At 38.9% G+C, this 19,189-nt stretch overlaps 1 protein-coding gene across 2 annotated transcripts in view; it reads left to right on the top strand.

Moving 5' to 3' along the window:
* Positions 1 to 19,189, top strand: part of SNTG1 (syntrophin gamma 1) — a gene marked incomplete at both ends in the record, with an annotated part of 271,863 nt that overhangs the window by 132,159 nt on the left and 120,515 nt on the right. For both annotated transcript variants that reach the window (XM_084230408.1, XM_084230407.1), the window contains one exon: positions 12,577 to 12,615. In XM_084230408.1, the coding sequence (XP_084086534.1) occupies positions 12,577 to 12,615 (39 nt within the window). The remainder of the gene's footprint in view (positions 1 to 12,576; positions 12,616 to 19,189) is intronic.

The following is a 19,189-nucleotide window of genomic DNA, read 5'->3' as shown; positions in this document are numbered from 1 at the left end:
GCTGTCAGCAGCCTCTGCAGTGCCAGTTTAATCCTGCCAGTTGCAGAGATGACCACATGGTATGGCAGATCACTCCTGTCTCGCCCACTGCTCCCCTCAGCAGTGTACTTCGTCAGTCTTCCTGTTCTATTCCCCGCTCTATCTCTGGTGAATGCTCCCACCCTCCCGCACATCTGGCCTGTATCCCTGTTCTTGTATAAATAAATAAATTTTTTAAAAACAGCAAAAACAAATAGTTTTAGCAGCTGGGAGATACATGCACTTTTTTTTTAAAGATTTATTTATTTATGCATACAAGAACTGAGGTACAGGCCAGAGGTGTGGGAGGGTGAGAGAATTCACCAGAGACAGAGTGGGGAACAGAACAGGCAGATTGACTGAAACACACTGCTGAGGGGAGCAGCAGGTGCGACAAGAGTGGTCTACTGCACCAAGTGTGCAGCTCCCTGGCTACTGGGGATCGAACTCATGCCATAGTGGCTGCGGATAGCTTCATAGGTTGCGCCTTAACCCCTTGCACCATCAGGGAGGCCCGATACATAGTCTTTTATTATATTGTTGTGGTATTATAGTAAAAGTTATCTAGTTGTTATTTTATTTCTCTGCAATTATATTCTAATCAGAAGGCCTTTTGATCATGTAATCAGTTTTCACACAAGAGTAGGATGTAGTGTTTAATTAATGTTGAACAGTTATTAGACACAATAAGTTAAAGTTAGATCTACTTCAGTGAATATACAATAGATACATTATTGAGACAGTTAATATGGTTGATAATTTTAAAGAAAGAATTGACACATATTGAGAGTAGCAGGATAAGTTATTTTGGCATTTTTGGATGTTTGGTCTAGTTCTCTTAAATGTTTTGTGCATACTAGACATGACTAGGAAGAAGTACAACTGCAAAATACCCCATTATTTGATCAAAAAAAACAGATCAATGTTTTTGCAGAGATATTTTTGCAATATTGACAAAACAACACTTTGGTCTCATCAGACTTGTTATAAAATCTAGCTTTTGTTGTTTTTTTTTTTGTTTTGTTTTAAGATTTTATGTATTTATGCAACCACTGGGTACAGTCAGAAGTGTGGGGGCATGAGCTGTTATAGAGCAACCCCGATATTAAACGGGTTCCTGGCTGTGGGTCCTCACCCGCGCGCTTTAAAGGGACTTATGAATACTCTACTACAGACACACACAAAAGGGTTAATAAAAGGTTTATTTACAAGAGAAAAGGAAATAAGGAAAATGTACAACTCAGGGAGAAAATAGGGAAATAAAGTCTTTAATGCGTCCTACCCGATCCGACGACCTGGAAACCCAAAGTCACTCTCAGAGCTGGCCGGACCTGCGAGCTGGCAGAGAGCCAAAATGGGGGATCCCCAAAGCCCACGTGTCTGCCTTTTGTATCCACCTGGCTGCTTAACCCCACCCTCCGGTCCCAGCCACCTTCCCTTTGGTGGTGATGGGATTTGGAGTTCCCAGTGTCTTTGGCTTTGGCCTGGGGTGGGGGTGGAGTCCACAAAGCCTGTATGGAATTTGCTTTGGGACATCCTTTTCCCCCTAACAATTCCCCCCTTTCACTTTTTTGCCACCATTTCCATGGTGATGAAGATCGAATATATGGAGGTTGGGATGCAGTCTTAGATGAACATTTTTTCAGGTTGCAGTGTGAAAGAAAACCAGTCTCTCCAGGTATTTGTCCATTGTGGAAAGCAAAAGTTCTCTACTCCAAGAAAAAGTTCATCAGTTCAAGCCAAAAAAAAAAAAAAAAAATCTGGAGGCATTAGCCAAAACAAGACAGCAGATATGTAAAAATTACAGGAAAAAAAAAATCTTGACCGACAAAGTACACTGCTGAGGGGAGCAGCAGGCATCAGGAGAGGTCTGCTAGCCATGTGGGACCCTCCTCTGGCAGCCGGGGATCGAACTGGCACTGCAGAGGCCATGGGCAGCTTCGCAACCCAGTGCGCAACCGCTATGCCACCAGGGAGGCCCTGAAGTCTAGTTTCTCTGTCTACTATTTTTGAGAGTTTGTTTCCATATCCCTGCTCAAAAACAAACATCAAGTTTAAATGAAGAAGGAACTTTAAACATACTGACCTATAAATAATGTTGCAGCATTTTCCATTTTCTTCTCTCCAGTTGCATTCTAAATTAAATGACTCACTCCATAAACCATGACTAAGGATAGTATCAACTTGTTTATTATCGTGAGGTTGTTCAACTTTGTTTAGTCAAGTAGTCATTTAAGATTCTGAAAAACAAGTTGTTTGGGTAACAGAATGTTGATGAAACTGAGTCAAAATAAATCTGTTGGTGATTAGACCATTAAGCTGCTATGATGTGGCTAGCCAAAAATCTATACCTCACCTCCCTCAACTTCAAAAATGAGAGAGGGATTATGCTATGTGAAATAAGCCAGAAGGAGAAAGATTAATACCTCTTGGTGTTCCCTTATATGTTTAATATAGTGAAGCCATAAAATGGGTCAAAGACAATAGTGAAACCGATTCTGAAACCTGACCATAATCTGAAGCAACCAGAGGGGGAAAATGTGGAGTGGCAAGAACACAAGGGATTATGGTGGGGACTATGGGTACTTTGGTGGCGGAGGACTATGTCGCTGCAGTGACTACAACTGAGACAGGAAGTCCTATGCTGTCACAGTTCTAACAAGATCCATGAAAATAAAAATAAATGAAAAATAAAAGAGATAGAGGAGAAAGATAAAATGCAAAGTTAATTTGCAATAGGGTTTAATGAATCCAATCTTTCTTATGATTCTTTATAACAAAAAAAAAAAAATCCCAATTGATAAACAGAGAATTTTATCCAAAATTTCCATTAAGTTTGCTACTAATGTAGAGAAATCTCATCTGTTCAAACCTATTCACATATTTCCTTTACTGGAATGAATGTGTTATATGAAATGTATGTGAAAGAGGAATAAACTCTCTTTTCCCATATGTTTATGTCAATTAAGAATGCTTTTAAATGGGCCTCCCCTGGTGGCTCAGCAGTTGAGCACTGGACTGCGAAGCTGCCCACAGCCCCTGCAGTGCCAGTTTGATCCCCAGTCACCAGCAAGTGTCCCACATGGCACGCAGACCTCTCCTGCTGCACCTGCTGCTCCCCTCAGCAGTGTATTTCATCAGTCTATCTGTTCCGTTCCCCGCTCTGGCTCTGGTGAATTCTCTCACACTCTCATGTTTCTGACTATACCCAGTGCTTGTATAAATAAATAAATAAATAAATCTTTAAAAAAAAATGCTTTTAATGACAAATAGGAACAACCCATGGTAAAGTTAACGTAACATATACACTGCCGATTTACATATATACATACAATGTCATAATGCAGGTTGTATTAATTAAAGAGATGGGGAGAGAAATCATATTTTTTGAAGATTTATTTATTCATGTACACAAGAACTGGTATATAGGCCAGAGGTGTGGGGGGTGAGAGGATTCACCAGAGACGGAGTGGGGAACAGAACAGGCAGATTGACTGAAATACACTCCTGAGGGGAGCAGCGGACAAATCAGGAGAGGTCTGCTGTGCCAATGGGTAGCTTCCTGTCCAGGATCGATCTCATCCTGTAGTGGCTGCGGATAGCTTCACAGTGCTTGTCTTAACCCCTTGTGCTACCAGGGATGCCCTGGGTGAGAAATCTTAAGTGCTGATGGAAAAGCTTGCTTTTGTCCCTAACTAGCTAGAATTTTAATGGTGGCATTTAATGGCTTTGTTTTAAAGGTGTGAGGAAGTCACCATGAAACCATCTGCTATCAATATACTTGTTTTCCCACTACCACTTATTATCATTTTGGCTTTTCTTTATTTTGCCACTTGCTGGTCACACAAGGCCAAAACAATTCCAAACACTTCAATGTTCAGAATAGGCAAAAAGGTGGATGTCCCTGGTGGCACTATCAAGCCATCTCCAGCCAGAGGCATGGGTTCAATCCCTGGCCAGGAAGCTGACCCACATGGCACAGCAGACCTCTCATGTCTCACCTGCTGCTCCTGTAAGCAGTGTATTTCAGTAGATTCACCTGTTCTGCTCCCCACTCAGTCTCCGGTGAACCGTCTCACCCCATGAATCTCTGGAATATACTCCAGTAAATTAAAAAAAACTTAAAAAAAAGAAAAGGTAAGACGGTGATGAAAGATAAATACATGCCTCTCCTTTTATCGAAGTAATAGACATTTTTCCAGGAACTTTTTAGTGAATAATGCTTACTTCTCATTTTATTGAACTCAGTACTGTGATGATTTCAGGGGTTTGGGTTGGCTGGTGAAAATAACTAGTCTACCTTTTCTCACATATGGGATAAACCAGAAAAGAAAATTAAAAACTGGGCCTCCCCTAGTGGCGCAGCGGTTGAGCTCTGGACTGCAAAGCTGCCTGCAGCCTCTGCTGTGCTGGTTCTATTCCTGGCTGCCGGTGAGAGTCCCACATGGCACACAGACCTCTCCTGTCATGCCAGCTGCTCCCCTCAGCAGTGTATCTCATCAGTCTGCCTGTTCTGTTCTCCGCTCTGGCTCTGGTGAATTCTCTCACCCTCCCGCACTTCTGACTGTACCCAGTGCTTGTATAAATAAACAAATAACATCTTAAAAAAAAAAAGAAAAGAAAACTGTAAAAACTTCTGAGACAGGTAATTAACAATATTCACTGCATTGCTTGATACTAAAAATACATTAATCAGACAGCAAATACATGGATAGCAAATATCCCCTGTAATTTTCATGGAATGAGTCTTTCAGGATACACACTGGTACAGACACACACACACAAACACACACACACTGTTTTATATTTATTTATTTTTTAAAGATTTATTTATTTAGACAAGAACCGGGGTACATGTCAGATGTGTGGGAGGGTGAGAGGATTCACCAGAGATAGAGCGGGAACAGAACAGGCAGACTGAGGAAATACACTGCTAAGGGGAGCAGCGGGTGAGGCAGGAGAGGTCTGCTGTGCCATGTGGGATTCTCCCAGGCCAGCCGGAATTGAACTCACTCTGCAGAGGCTGCGGACAGCTTAGCAGTGCGGCGCTCAACTGCCTAAGCCACCAGGGAGGCCCACACACACACTTCAGTCTATTCAGGAGGTATTTCACCCATCTTTCTAAATTCTGTAGTCTTTTTTTTTTTTAAGATTTATTTATGCATACAAGAACTGTGGTATAGGCCTGAGGTGCAGGGAGTGAGAAAATTCACCAGAGACAGAGTGGGGAACAGAACAGATGGATTGACTGAAACACACCTCTGAGGTGAGCAGCAGGCAAGACAGGAGAGGTCTGGTGCACCATGTGGGTATCTCCCTGGCCGGCCAAGGATTGAACTCGTGCTGCAGAGGTTGTGAATAGTTTCGCAGTGCTGTGCTTAGCTCCTTGCGCCACCAGGGAGGTTTGTTTGTTTGTTTGTTTTTAAATATTTATTTACTTATTTATAAAAGCACTAGGTATAGTCAGAAGCACAGGAGGGTAAGAGAATTCACCAGAGCCAGAGCGGGGAACAGAACAGGCAGACTGACAAAATACAATGCTGAGGGGAGCAGCAGGTGCAGCAGGAGAGATCTGTCTCACCATGTGGGACCCTCGCCAGTGGCCGGGCATGGAACCAGCGCTGCAGAACTGTGGGCAGCTTTGCAGCTCAGCGCTCAACTGCTGTGCCACTGGGAAGGCCCCCTATTCTGTAGTTTTATAGGCAGAATTGGAAAAAAAATGGAAATCCTATATTTAATCCATAGAGATCTGCCTTATTTGATGGCAAGCACTTGTCAGTTCAACGAAATGAAATATTTTTCCATGAAAATGTTGGTTGTAAAATGTTAAAGGAAAAGCTTCTATTATGTCTGCCACATTGAAGAGACTCAACAAAGCTTGTAGGTGAATTGAAAGTCATGACAAAGCCTAGCCTAGAGGAGATTTACCAGAATGAACTGAAAACGGTGATCAGAGGTTGCAGAGTGTGTTTCTCACAGGAATGGGTGTCAGATACACAAACTTTTTTTTTTTTCCTTTTTTATAGCTGCTGACATTTCTGAGTCCTTAGATGTACTTCTTAGTGTTAGAGTGTTGTTTTCTTCATTGTTTTTCCTCATACACGAAAATATGAATGTCAGACATGCAGGTGTCAAATACAAATGGTTTACAGAGAGTGAAGTTTGACAATTGCAGAATCAATAATTTAAATCAAAGAAAAACAAGGGCAAGTTTGAGTATGATAGCATATGCATAATTTTGACAATCTTTTTTTTTTTTTCGCTTTTTACACAATTAGAACTCATTTTAGAATATTAGGTCTGGGGGGATTTCAATAAAATAACTTACTTTGTCTTTTGGAAAACCACCAAAGTCAAACAAATTTTTAAATACTATCAGGAGATTTTCATTTCCACAAACGAAAACATCCGCTGTGATGTCAACAGAACAAAGCAATTATAATCAAATGTGGCAATTTTACTAAACACAATTTATATGTCCCTCCTTAATCCAATTGTCTCTGCCTGCTTGACCCCATTTGTTTTGTTTCTCTATAGTCCACATATAAGTGATAGCACCTCAGTATTTTCCCTTTCTTACTGGCAAGAGCATTCCCAGCTCTTAATGTTCCAGCAGACCCGCAGCTACAGGAATTCACCTAACACCCTAACACACCCGTGATAGTGCCAAACACTCTTCTCCAGCCCAGGCCTCTTTATGCCATAGTGGCAGGAGCTAAATCACACTGGGCCCACTAACTGCTCCTAGATATGGTAACTCACAGTAATCCACGTGGGACATACATCTGTTTTTGGCGTCCGGTTACCTCATAAAATGTGTTTGCAAGTATTTCCTTTATCTCTCTCTCTTTTTTTTTTTTTTTGGAAACGTTTGAGAAGGGTAGGTATTAGAACATCTTTGAATGTTTGATTAAACTCACTAATGAAATCATCTCATACTGGACTCTTAAAATTTTTAATTGTTTTATTTATTTTTTTAAAGATTTGTTTTTATTTATTTATACAAGCACTGAGTACAGTCAGAAGCACAGGAGGGTGAAAGAATTCACCAGAGCCAGAGCAGGGAGCAGAGCAGACAGAAGGACCTAAGTACACTGCTGAGGGGAGCAACGGGCGGCAGGAGAGGTCTGCGCGCCATGAGGGACCCTCCTCCAGGGCAGGGGAGCAGCTGGGGACCGAACAGGCGCTGCAGAGGCTGCGGATAGCTTCACAACCCAGCGCTCAACCACTGTGCCGCCAGGGAGGCCCTGGACTCCTAAAATTTTTAAAGATTTATTTTATTTATGCATACAAAAACTGGGGTGTAGGTCAGAGGTGTAGGAGGGTGAGAGGACTCACCAGAGACAGAGTGGGGAACACAACAGGCAGATGTACTGAGATATACTTCTGAGGGGAGCAGTGGGTGAGACAGGAGAGGTATGTGAAGTGTCTGTTTTAACCTCTCAAATTCTCTTATCTTTTATAATTGAAATGAGGAATTTTTTTTCCAGGAAGAAATTTTCTTGTATGTGAATTATTTGATTATTCTCCAACTCTAAATAACATACTCATTAAATTTCATGTTACTTTCACACATAATAATAAACTAACAAAAGGAAAATAACTCAATAAATATATAAATCAAAACAACATTGAATGTGATTTAAGATTATACCATACAGAGTTAATAGTATAAGTTTCTCTACAAAACCAATGGAGGGCCTCCCTAGTGGCACAAAGTGTTAAGCACAGCACTATGAAGCTGTCTGCAGCCTCTGCAGCACCAGTTCGATCCTCAGTCGGCCAGGGAATTACCCACATGGTGCAGCAGACCTCTCCTGTCTTGCCTGCTGCTCCCTTCAGCAGTGTATTTCAGTCTATCTGCCTGTTCTGTTCCCCACTCTGTCTCTGGTGAATCCTCTCACCCCTGGCACTTCTGGTCGGTACCCCAGTTCTTGTATGCATAAATAAATAAATCTTAAAAAAAAAAAGAAAGTCAATTAAAAATAATTTGTTTTGTTTAGTAAAAATCCCATTGACAAAGATTTTATGTAGTGTAAGGTCACTTATTTAAGCCTGATGTTCATTGTCTTTTGGGTTTTAAAGTTAGTTCACATAGCATACTACAAAGGACATTCTTTGTCTAAAGATTTATTTTAGGGCCTCCCTGATGGTGCAGGCGGTTGAGCACAGTGCTGTGAAGCTGTCTGCAGCCTCTGCAGTGCCGGTTTGATCCCCGCCAGCCTCAGAGCAACCCACATGGCCAGCAGACCACTCTTGTCTTGCCCTTGCTCCCCTCAGCCATGTGTTTCTTCAGTCTGCCTGTTCAGTTCCTGCTCTGTCTCTGGTGAATCCTCTCACCCTCCCATGCATCTGGCCTGTACCCGGTTCTTTTATAAATAAAATAAATCTTAAAAAAAAAAAGATTTATTTTAGATTCTCATAATATGTTTTATAGTAAATACTTTATTCGGTGTCCTGACTGGAATTATATATATATATACACACACACACACACACACACATATATATATATATGTATATATATATGTGTGTGTGTGTGTGTGTGTGTATATATATATATATATATATATATAGAGAGAGAGAGAGAGATAATATACATACATGTTTTCCTAGTTCATTTTCTCTGTTGCCCTGTCTTTTAAAGCAAAGCAAACAAAAATGATTTCACAATAAAAAGGAAAAGACAAAACTTCAGAAAAATTCTATGTTATTAGTAGAGAGTTACTTAACATAGACTATGAAAACAAAGGCATTTGGTGTCTCATAAATAAGAAAAAAAATTATTTATTTATTTTTATTTATTTATTTCATTTTATTTTATTTTATTTTATTTTTATTTTTATATTCCCCATACAATTTCAACCCCTCCATTCTGACCCCAATCCCTCCCCTCCCTCCCCCACCCCACAAAAAGTGTCTCTGGTTCATAATTTTTGTTGATTTTCTCTTTCTTATAGTTATTCAATTTCCGGGTCCCTTATTTAAGTTTCTAGATTCCTGCTATGAGTGAGACCATCCGGTATTTTTCTTTTTCTTTCTGGCTTATTTTGCTAAGCATGATCCCTTCCAGCGCCATTCATGTTGCTGCAAATTGCATGTGTTTATCTTTTTTAAATGCTGAATAATATTCCATGGTATATATGTACCACATCTTCTTGATCCAGTCATCTATTTTTGGGCATTTGGGTTGTTTCCAAAGCTTAGCTATTGTAAACAGTGCTGCTATAAACATAGGGGTGCAGGTGCTCTTTGGAATTGATGTTTCTGTGTCCTTTGGGTAAATATCTAGGAGTGGAATTGCTGGATCATATGGAAGCTCTATGTTTAGTAGGTCCAGAAATCTCCACACAGCTCTCCATAGTGGTTGGACCAGTTTGCACTCCCACCAACAGTGCAGAAGAGTTTCTTTTTCTCCACACCCGCGCCAACATTTGTTGTTGCTAGTTTTTTTAATATGTGCCATTCTCACTGGTGTAAGATGGTATCTCATGGTAGTTTTGATTTGCATTTCCCTGATTACAAGTGATGTTGAACATTTTTTCATATGCCTGTTGGCCATTTGCATTTCCTCTTCAGAGAAGTTTCTTTTTAGCTCTTCTGCCCATTTTTTGACAGGATTATTTTCTTTGTTGTTGTTGAGTCTCATCAGCTCTTTGCAGATTTTTGTGATCAGTCCTTTATCATTAGTGTTGTGTACAAAAATGTTTTTATTGAAGAGTTTAGTCCATTTACATTTAGGGTTAATATTGATATGTTAGCATCTGTATTTGCCATTGTGTTTGTCTTTCCTTTGATTTTATTTATTCTTTTAATAACTTTTTTTTTTCTTGCCTTCTTTCGTTGTTATTCATCCCTCTGAGGTTCTGGCTTTAGGATTCCTTGTAGTATTTTTTGGAGTGGGGGTTTAGTGGTAATGAAATTCCATAGTTTCTGTTTGTCTGGGAAGGTCCTTATTCTTTCTTCATAGAGGAAGGAGAGCTTTGCGGGATAGAGCATTCTTGGTTGACATCTGTTTTCTTGGAGTCTGTTGACTATGTCCCTCCACTCTCTCCTTGCCCGTAGTGTTTCTTCAGAGAAGTCTGATTTCAGTCTGATTGGTTTTCCTTTGAATGTTATCTGTTTTTTCCCTCTTGTCAGCTTCATTATTTTTTCCTTGTCCTGGATTCTTGGGAGCTTCGCTATTATGTGTCTTGCTGTATTTTTCCTTTCGTCGTGGAAGTTTGGTGTTCTTGCTTCTTTTATATCAATTTTCAGCTCCTTCTTCACATTTGAGAAGTTCTCTTCAATTATCTCTTTGAATATTTTCTCTGTTCCTACATCTCTCTCCTCTCCTTCTGGTATTCCTATAACTCTTATATTTCCTTTCCTCATGGAGTCAGATAGTTCCCAAAGTCTTTCTTCGTTCTTTTTCCTTCATACTTCTCTTTCCTTTTCTGTTTTGGTTCTTTTTATTTCTGTGTCTTCAAGAGTACTTATTCGTTCTTCCATTTCATCTATTCTGCTTTCATTGCTTTTCCCAGAGTTCTTTAGTTCCTCCATTAATTCTTTGATCTCCTGTGTTTCTTTCGCTTCCCTCTTTAAGGACTCAATTTCATTCTTCTGAGCATTGTTTTCCCTCTTTAGGGACTCAATTTCCTTCATGAGTTCTGTCATTTTTTTAATCATGGCAAATTTAAATCTCTTTCTAGAAGGCTCAGAAGTTCTTCCAAGTTACTGTCGTTGCATTCTGGGAGGTGGTTTTCTTTTTGTGGTGTGCTTTTTTCCTGAGGGGTTGTTAGGTTGTGTGTGGTTCTTCTGCTCCCTACTGTCTGCTTTCTATTTTGTCATATGCATTGGGATACTGTGTTGCTGGGACTGGCCGGCATCTTGGGTGAGCTTCTCCGCTCCCTTCTGGCTTCTCCAGGAGCCATCTGTCGGTGTCAAGCAGTCTTTACTGAAGAAGGGTCCCTGTTCTAAAATGCCGATGTGGGGATACACTCCCCTGTGTGCTTGGTCTGCCCCGGCGGTGGGTTCCCATTCCCCCTCTGGGTTTGGACTGTGGGCCAGACAGGGCCTGGCGTGGGCGAGCTTCCCCGCTTACCTCTGGCTCCTGTGGGAGCCTTCTGCAGGCAGTCTTTACTGAAGAAATGTCCCTGCTCTAAAATGGCGTTGTGGGACACACTCCCTGCGCGTCTGGTCTCAGGTACACTCTTCTGTGCGCCTGGTCTGCCCTGGCCTTGGGTGCCCGCTCCCCCTGTGGGCTCAGACTGCAGGTCTGAAGGGGCCTGGGGTGGGTTATCTTCCCAGGTGGCCACGGGCTCCACCTTCTGCTGGTCAAGTGGTCTTTTCTGAAGGAAGGTGTTAGTGACTTTTTCTGGTCACTAGGTGGCGCCAGAGATCCCTCCTAGAGCCCTTGGGGAGCTGTGTTTTTCACGTCTGTGTGGCAGGGAACAGAGTGGGAATGGTAAGGAAAATCTCAACGGCTTTGGGGTGCTGTGTCTGCCTTGTGCCCCACCGATGTGGAGGACCCACGCTCCGAATTTCGTGCCCCGGGTCTCAGTTCCAAAGCCCTCAGGTCTAGGACGCGAGCTGTAGCCCAGTTCAGTGGCCGCAGCAATGGCGCCTTTTGCACCCCGCTCCCATGTCCGGGCGCCTGGTTTCTGATTACTCAGTGAGGGACTTTCACCTCAGTTAGGGCCCCCGCACATCTCCCCACAAACCTAGGTCACAGGCCCGGGGACCTGGGCAGCTGAGATCCCGATCCGCGTTTGCTTTCAAGCATGCTGCTTTTCTGCTCAAGCTTACTGGCCGGCCTGGGCTGTGTGCGGGTCTCCCGGGTCTCTGCTGTTCTTTAATTGCGCCTGGAGCTCACCACTGTGCGAATCCTGCAGGGTTCTCCACAGCTCCAGTTCACGGGGTGTGCTGGCTGAAATAGATCCTTTCCACTCACAGTCCCGCCTGATGCGTAGTTTGTTCTTGTTGGTCGTTTTAGTTTATTTTTTTCCTCCTTTCTGCTGGTCGGAGAGTGCCGACTTTGTGGGGGGGGGGGGAGCAGGGTTCTGCGCTTCCCTCCCTTCTAGTCCTCTTTTATGGCCACTTTCTTCTTCGGGTAGTTTGCTGGAGTCGTCCGTTTATCTTCCGTGTCCCAGTTCTCACTGGGACCTGCCGCTTTTCCTCCCTATTAACTTTTTTTAATGGGAGATCTTACTCGCAGTGTCTCCTCGCCGCCATGATGCTCCGCCTCTCTAAATAAGAAAAATTTTAAATGGAAATATTTTTCATTATCAACAAAACCATTTCTCTTCTTGAATATTAGATTTTGGGTCAAATTTCATTCTTCCTCTTAAAATGGCACCATAATAGTCATTAAATAATGTTCATATAAGGAGTTGGGACAATTTTACTACAAACATTAAAAAATATTTATAATCACTATTTGATATGCAATTATTTTAGCATAAAATATAAAATACTGATATATTGATATGTATAGCCAAAATAAATTTTCATGAAATTTGGGGATCTTGTTCTACCTTGTCTTTGTTACTCATATTTATCATTTATTTATCATTGCAGATTAAAAAAATCAATAGAAACTTTCCTGTAAACCAGCAGGTAAGATGAAAACATACTTGGAATCTCAAGTCATGCATATATTTCATTATATATGTATATATTTATATATATATATTTATACACACAGAGATATACAAATAAAAGTGATTGCATTTACTTTTATGTGAAAATTATTCATAATCTCATTTACTAGCCAGGTAAATAATTTATTAAAATTTAGAATCTTATGTTTTACTTATCTGGAATTTCAAGGTGATTTCCAAAATCTGATGGCAGTATTAGTATTTCAAAATTCTGAATTACTGTATATAGTTGAAACAATACTTGATTCATCAAACACATTATGTAGTAGACTAATATGACTAATATGCTTATTGAACAAAATTATTGAATACATTTTTTATAACTTTATTATGTTAACTTTTGCTTTTATTGCCTTTATAAACATAATACAAATATTAGAATGGATAGTAAAGGTAAGTGAAGGCTCAGTGTTTTGATACATGCAGGTCATTGATATATCAGGTATGTGTGATACTGGAACTGCAATCCAAGAAATAAAATTACTCTTAATATCAATCTCAAATTGCAAAAACCAAATAAACATATGAATGTCAAAGAAAACCATATCTGAGTGATACACCAATCACAAATTAAATTTAAAGTAAACTTTAAAAATAGTCTTCAATTTATAAAGTGTAGTTTCTTTTTCCAATCTAAATCTCAGTTCCATCATCTATTTGGGTAAGTTTACTTTTGATGATTAAACTTTAACATATGTAATGTTCTCAATAAGTCATTATCATTAAAGTTTAAAATTGTAAAACTCTTTTTCAGAATACAAAATTTATGTCTGTCTAAGCTACTTCATTGATAACACTAATGCAGACTGGCCTGCAAAGATATGTGTGAATGAAATAATAATGAGATTATTTTGGAAGAGTTCAATGTGACCATAATGTTCTGAACTACATCTTTGCATCCTAGAAATTTGTTGTCTCTTACCTTCAGATCCTCACTTATGCACCAAGTAGATGTTGTTTTTTTTAATTATTATTATTTTAAAATTTTGTATATTTACATCATTTTTCATTTTTGAAACATGTATGCATTTTCATCTTGGTTATAATCCCCATAAAATTCCCACCCACCCATTGTTTTGATCCTACTCCCTCCTCCCCATGTAGATGTTTTGAATAGTTGATGATCTTATAGAGGAGTATGTGTCACATTCCAAGATATGGTTGCACTTAGTATTCTTGCTAATAGTATAGCGGCTAAGACTACACTCCAGAGTTTTTTAAGTAGAAACAAACATTACAATGGTGAATACATGTGTGTATTTGTGTGTGTGTGTGTGTGTATTCACAGGTATGTATATCTTCTTATTTTGGAACTTCTTTCCAAAATTATAACTAATGAATGCTTCTTTTAGAATGACTCTATTATTAATAATATAATTTGTATTACTGTAAGTTTTTAATGTTTCTGACAACCCTGCTGCTATTCTTCATTCATAGTGACAACCACATTTAACACTTCTTACATATTTCCTTCTCTAACTTGTAACATTCCTTGTCACCTCTATATTTAAATTTGTTTTGAATAATAATAAGTGAAGTAATAAAAATATGAAAAAGTTGCATACGGAATAAATAATAACTTAATATTCTACTAAATATAGTAAACAGAGATATGCATTAATGTTGATGGATTTAACATACTAGCCTTTTAATTTTATTACACTGAAATTTTATTTAAAATCTTTAGCCATTGCTTGATTTTTAAATCAGAATGAATTTTTCTTGCCATTTTATTTGTTTTATTTATTTATTTATTTATTAAAGATTTATTTATTTATACAAGAACTGGGGTACAGTCTGGTGCAGGAGGGTGAGAGAATTCACCAGAGAGAGTGTGGGGAGCAGAATAGGCAGACAGACCGAAGACACTGCTGAGGGGAGCAGCAGGCAAGACAGGAGAGGTCTGCCCCACCTTGTGGGTTTCTCCCTGGCCAGCCGGGAATCCAATCTGGGCTGCAGATGCTGCAGACAGCTTCACAGCGTGTCACTCAACCTGCTACACCACCAGGGAGGCCCTTTCTTGCCATTTTAAAAACTGAAAGAAAGAGTTAAGATTTCCCATCACTATTTTCTATCATGTACATAAAGACCTCTATGAAACAGAATTACTTTATATTTCAACTTTTATAAGTATGCGTGATAATATCACACCTGCATAGTGAGCTAATAATGCAGTAGGAATACATTTCCAACTTAATGAAATCTGAGCCACTTTAAGGAATTATTTTTTTAAGATTTATTTATTCATGTACATAAGAACCGGGGTACAAGCCAGATGTGTGGAAGGGTGAGAGATTCATCAGAGAGAGAGTGGGGAACAGAATAGGCCAACTGATGAAATACACTGCTGAGGGGAGCAGCGGGTGCGACAGGAGAGGTCTGCCTCGCCATGTGGGACCCTCCCTGGCCAGGCAGCTTCGAACAAGCACTGCAGAGGCTGCAGACAGCTTCACAGTGTGGCGCTCAATGGCCTGTACCACCAAGGGAGGCCCAATAAAAAAATTAAATCCCTTGGGCCTCCCTGGTGGCACAAGGGGTTAAGCACCGCACCATGAAGCAATCCATGGCATCTACAGCACGAGTTTCAATCCCAGGTGGCCAGGGAGCAACTCACATGGCACAGCAGAGACTCGCCCACTGCTTCCCTCAGCTGTGTACTTCAGTCAATCTGTCTGTTCTGTCCCCCACTCTGTCTCTGGTGAATTCTCTCACTCCCCCCATCCCTGCATCTCTGGCCTGTATCCTCTCAAACCCTCCCTCCCCCGCATCTCAGCTCTTGTATGCATAAATAAAATCTTTATATGACTAGATCAAGAAGATGTGGTACATATACACCATGGAATATTACTTAGCATTCAAAAAAGATAAACACATGTAATTTGGATGGAACTGGAAGGGATCATGCTCAGCGAAATAAGCCAGAAAGAAAAAGAAAAATACCAGATGGTCTCACTCATAGCAGGAATCTGGAAAACTTAAATAAGGGACCAGGTAAAAGAATAACTATAAGAAAGAAAATATCAAAATCAACAACAACTATGAACCAGAGACACTCTATGGGGGTTGGGGACGGAGAAAGGAGGGCTTTGGGTCAAAATAAGGGGGTTGTAATTGTATGGGGAATATAAAAATAAAATTTAAATAATAATAAAAAAATAAAATAAATAATTGCTAAAAAAATTAAATAAAATCTTTAAAAAAAATTAGGGCCTCCCTGGTGGCGCAGGCTGTTGAGCACAGCACTGTGAAGCTGTCCACAGCCTCTGCACTGCTAATTCGATCCGCACCAGCCTCAGAGCAACCCATATGGCAAGCAAACCTCTCCTGTCTCTCCTGCTGCTCCCTTCAGCAGTGTATTTCATCAGTCTGCTGTTTTGTTCCCCACTCTGTCACTGATGAATCCTCTCACCCTCCTGCACATCTGGCCTGTGCCCCGGTTCTTATATAAATAAAATAAATCTTTAAAAAAAATAAATCCCATATAATTGTATTTTTCATCCAGACTTAGCATTTAAACATGACTTAGACTAAATCTTATTATGTTTCCACCAAAATTTCTTCCCAACAATTTCCATAAAGCTTATATTAGACATAAACATATGTTTGCATATGCTCTTAATTAAATAGTTGGTACATATGTTATGGGGAATATAAAAAGAAAATTCATTTAAAAAAAAGAAAAATAAATAAATAAATAAATAAATAAATAAATAAATAAATAAATATAAATCTTTAAAAAATAAAAAAAAAAGTAATTCAAGTGTGATGCAATGAAAACCAAGCTCCTCTATTGCTGATGTTCTAAGTGTCAGAAAAGGAAGTGAAAAAAAATTTAATGACTTCAAGATATATGAGAACAGAAGTCTTGTTTTTCTTGTGGAATTTGGTTTTGAATTTGTGCCACACATATGGTAAAGTGGTAAAGCTACTCCAAACTATAGAAAGGTCGGAACAGGATAAAGTCCTTGCATTCCCCAGAGGTTACTGCTTTTGATTAGTTCTATAGGACCACCCCCATGTCCAGAATACATGAGACATTCATAAAAACAATTTCACTAAAAAAGAGAGAGATTTGAATATAAAATTAAAAGTCAAATGAGAAAATAAGCCATATTAAGGCAAAGCAAAACCTAAAGATTAAGTAACAATCTAAAACTATTTTAATTATTATGTGTTTATTAAAACAAAGAAATAGAATTTCAAGTCAAGAACAGGGGTTGAACATGGAGATTTGCAAAATAACCAAAGAAAACTTCAAAAAATGTAGAAAAGAGTATATGTTAAATTAAAATCAACCAACTCACTGAATAACAAAACAAATACAAAATATGTAACTGGAAATAATGTATCTGAAAATATCATCAGAATATAGTGCACATAGAAAAAGGTAAAACATGTGAAAGACAATCTAAGACTGGAAGCTTAGAATGAGAAGTTTAAAAAAAAAATGAATACAGTAGAAATAATGGAGTGACCTGTGACAGAAAATAATATGAAGAGAGATGAAGACTTAGAATTAAGAGTCTTCAGATTAAAGAATCAAACTAACTCTTGAACATGATGAAATGAAACAAATCTCTTTCAACAGAAGATCTGAAAGAACCCAAATGTCCAATCACTGGGATACATTCAAAGGATTAGCTTGCTCTGCTCGTACTATTATAGATGGTTATCCAAGAAAGTTACTAGGTGGCGATATCAAAATGAATAGTGAATGAAGTCAGTCACTGTCTTTCAGTATGGGTTTAGAATAATACATATGCACAGTATTACATGGGGATAAAATAAGCTCAAGAAGATCATTGGTTTGTAATTGTGTTGTTGCTGTTGTTGTTGTTGTCTGTTTTTGGTATTGATGGTGGCCTCATAAAAACATTTGGAAATATTCTTTCTTTTTTGATTTTTTTTGGAAACATTTGAGAAATATAAGTGGTATCATTTTATCTTTGAAGGTTAATAGAATTCATTAAGAAGCCATCTGATCATGGATCTTGTTTTGGAGGAGAGTTTTTTGAGTACTGTTTAAATTTCCTTATTTGTGATAGGTTTATTCATGTTTTGTACTTCTTCCCTATTCAGTCTCACATGATTATATAAGTCTAAGAATTTGTCTGTCTCTTCTAGGTTATTGAATTTATAGGCATCTAGATATTCCTAGTAGTCTCTATTTATCCTCTAAATTTCTGCAAGATCTCTTGTGATTTCTCCATTTTTGTTACAGATTCTATTTTTCCTTTGTTTTCCTTTGTTTTATTGATGAACCTTGTTAGTGGTTTGTCTCTTTTATTAATCAAAGAACCAGCTATTGATTTCATTGATCCTTTGGACTATCTTTAATATTTATTTCACCCTTGATATTTCTTATACCCTATCTATCTATCTATCTATCTATCTATCTATCTATCTATCTATCTATCTATCTATCTATTCATTTTGAATTTCTTTGTTCTTCTTTTTCTCATTCCTCAAAGTAGAGAGAGAAGAATATTTGTTTGGGCTCTTTCCTGTTTTTTGTTGTGCACCTATATTGCTATACATTTTTCTCTTAGTATTGCTTTTGCTGCTTCTCATACGTTTTTGATGGTTGCATGCTCACTTTCATTTGTCTCAAGGTATATTTTTTAATTTACTCTTTGATTTTTTCTGTAACCTGTTGGTCTTTCAGAAGCATGCTTTTCAATCTCCATGTATTAAAATATTTCCCTGGGCCTCCCCAGTGGCGCAGCGGTTGAGCCCTGGGTTGCGAAGCTGCCCGTAGCCTCTGCAGTGCCTGTTCAATCCCCGGCTGCTCTGCGGCCACTGGAGGAGGGCCCCGCATGGCGCACAGACCTCTCCTGCCGCCCGCTGCTCCCCTCAGCAGTGTACTTCGGTCCTTCTGCCTGCTCTGCTCCCTGCTCTGGCTCTGATGAATTCTCTCACACTTCCGTGCTTCTGACTGTACCCAGTGCTTGTATAAATAAATACATACATAAATAAATAGATAGATAGATAGATAGATAGATAAATCTTAAATAAAATAAAATAAAATATTTCCCTCATTTCTTTTGAATGTTGATTTCTAGTTTGATATGATGTGAAGATGCTGGAAATTATTTCAAACTTTCTGAATTTTTTGGTATTTGTTTTATATCTCAGAATGTGCTCTATTGTAGAGAGTGTCATGTGCACTTGAGAAAAAAATGTGTATCCTGCTTTTGGGTTGTGCAGGGCACTGTATATGTCTATGAGTTCCATGAAATCTATTTCTTTATTTTAGGCTATCCTTTCCCTTTATTTTCTGTCTAGTTGATCTGTCCATTGATGTGATTGTGGTTTGAAGCTCCTCACAACTTATGTATTTTCCCAATATTTATTTTCAGAGTTGAAAATAGTTGCTTTATATATTTTGGTGTTCCTTTATTAAAGATTGTTATACGTTTTTGATATATCATTCCCTTAATTATTATATACTTCCTCTCCTGTCTCTTATTACTTTTTTTTAACTGGAAATATATCTTATCTCATGTAAATATGATTGTCCCTTCTTTTTA

The sequence above is a fragment of the Talpa europaea genome (assembly GCF_964194135.1).
Source record: "Talpa europaea genome assembly, chromosome: 3".
NCBI classification, from domain to species: domain Eukaryota; kingdom Metazoa; phylum Chordata; class Mammalia; order Eulipotyphla; family Talpidae; genus Talpa; species Talpa europaea.
This window is presented reverse-complemented; position numbering and strand designations above follow the sequence as displayed.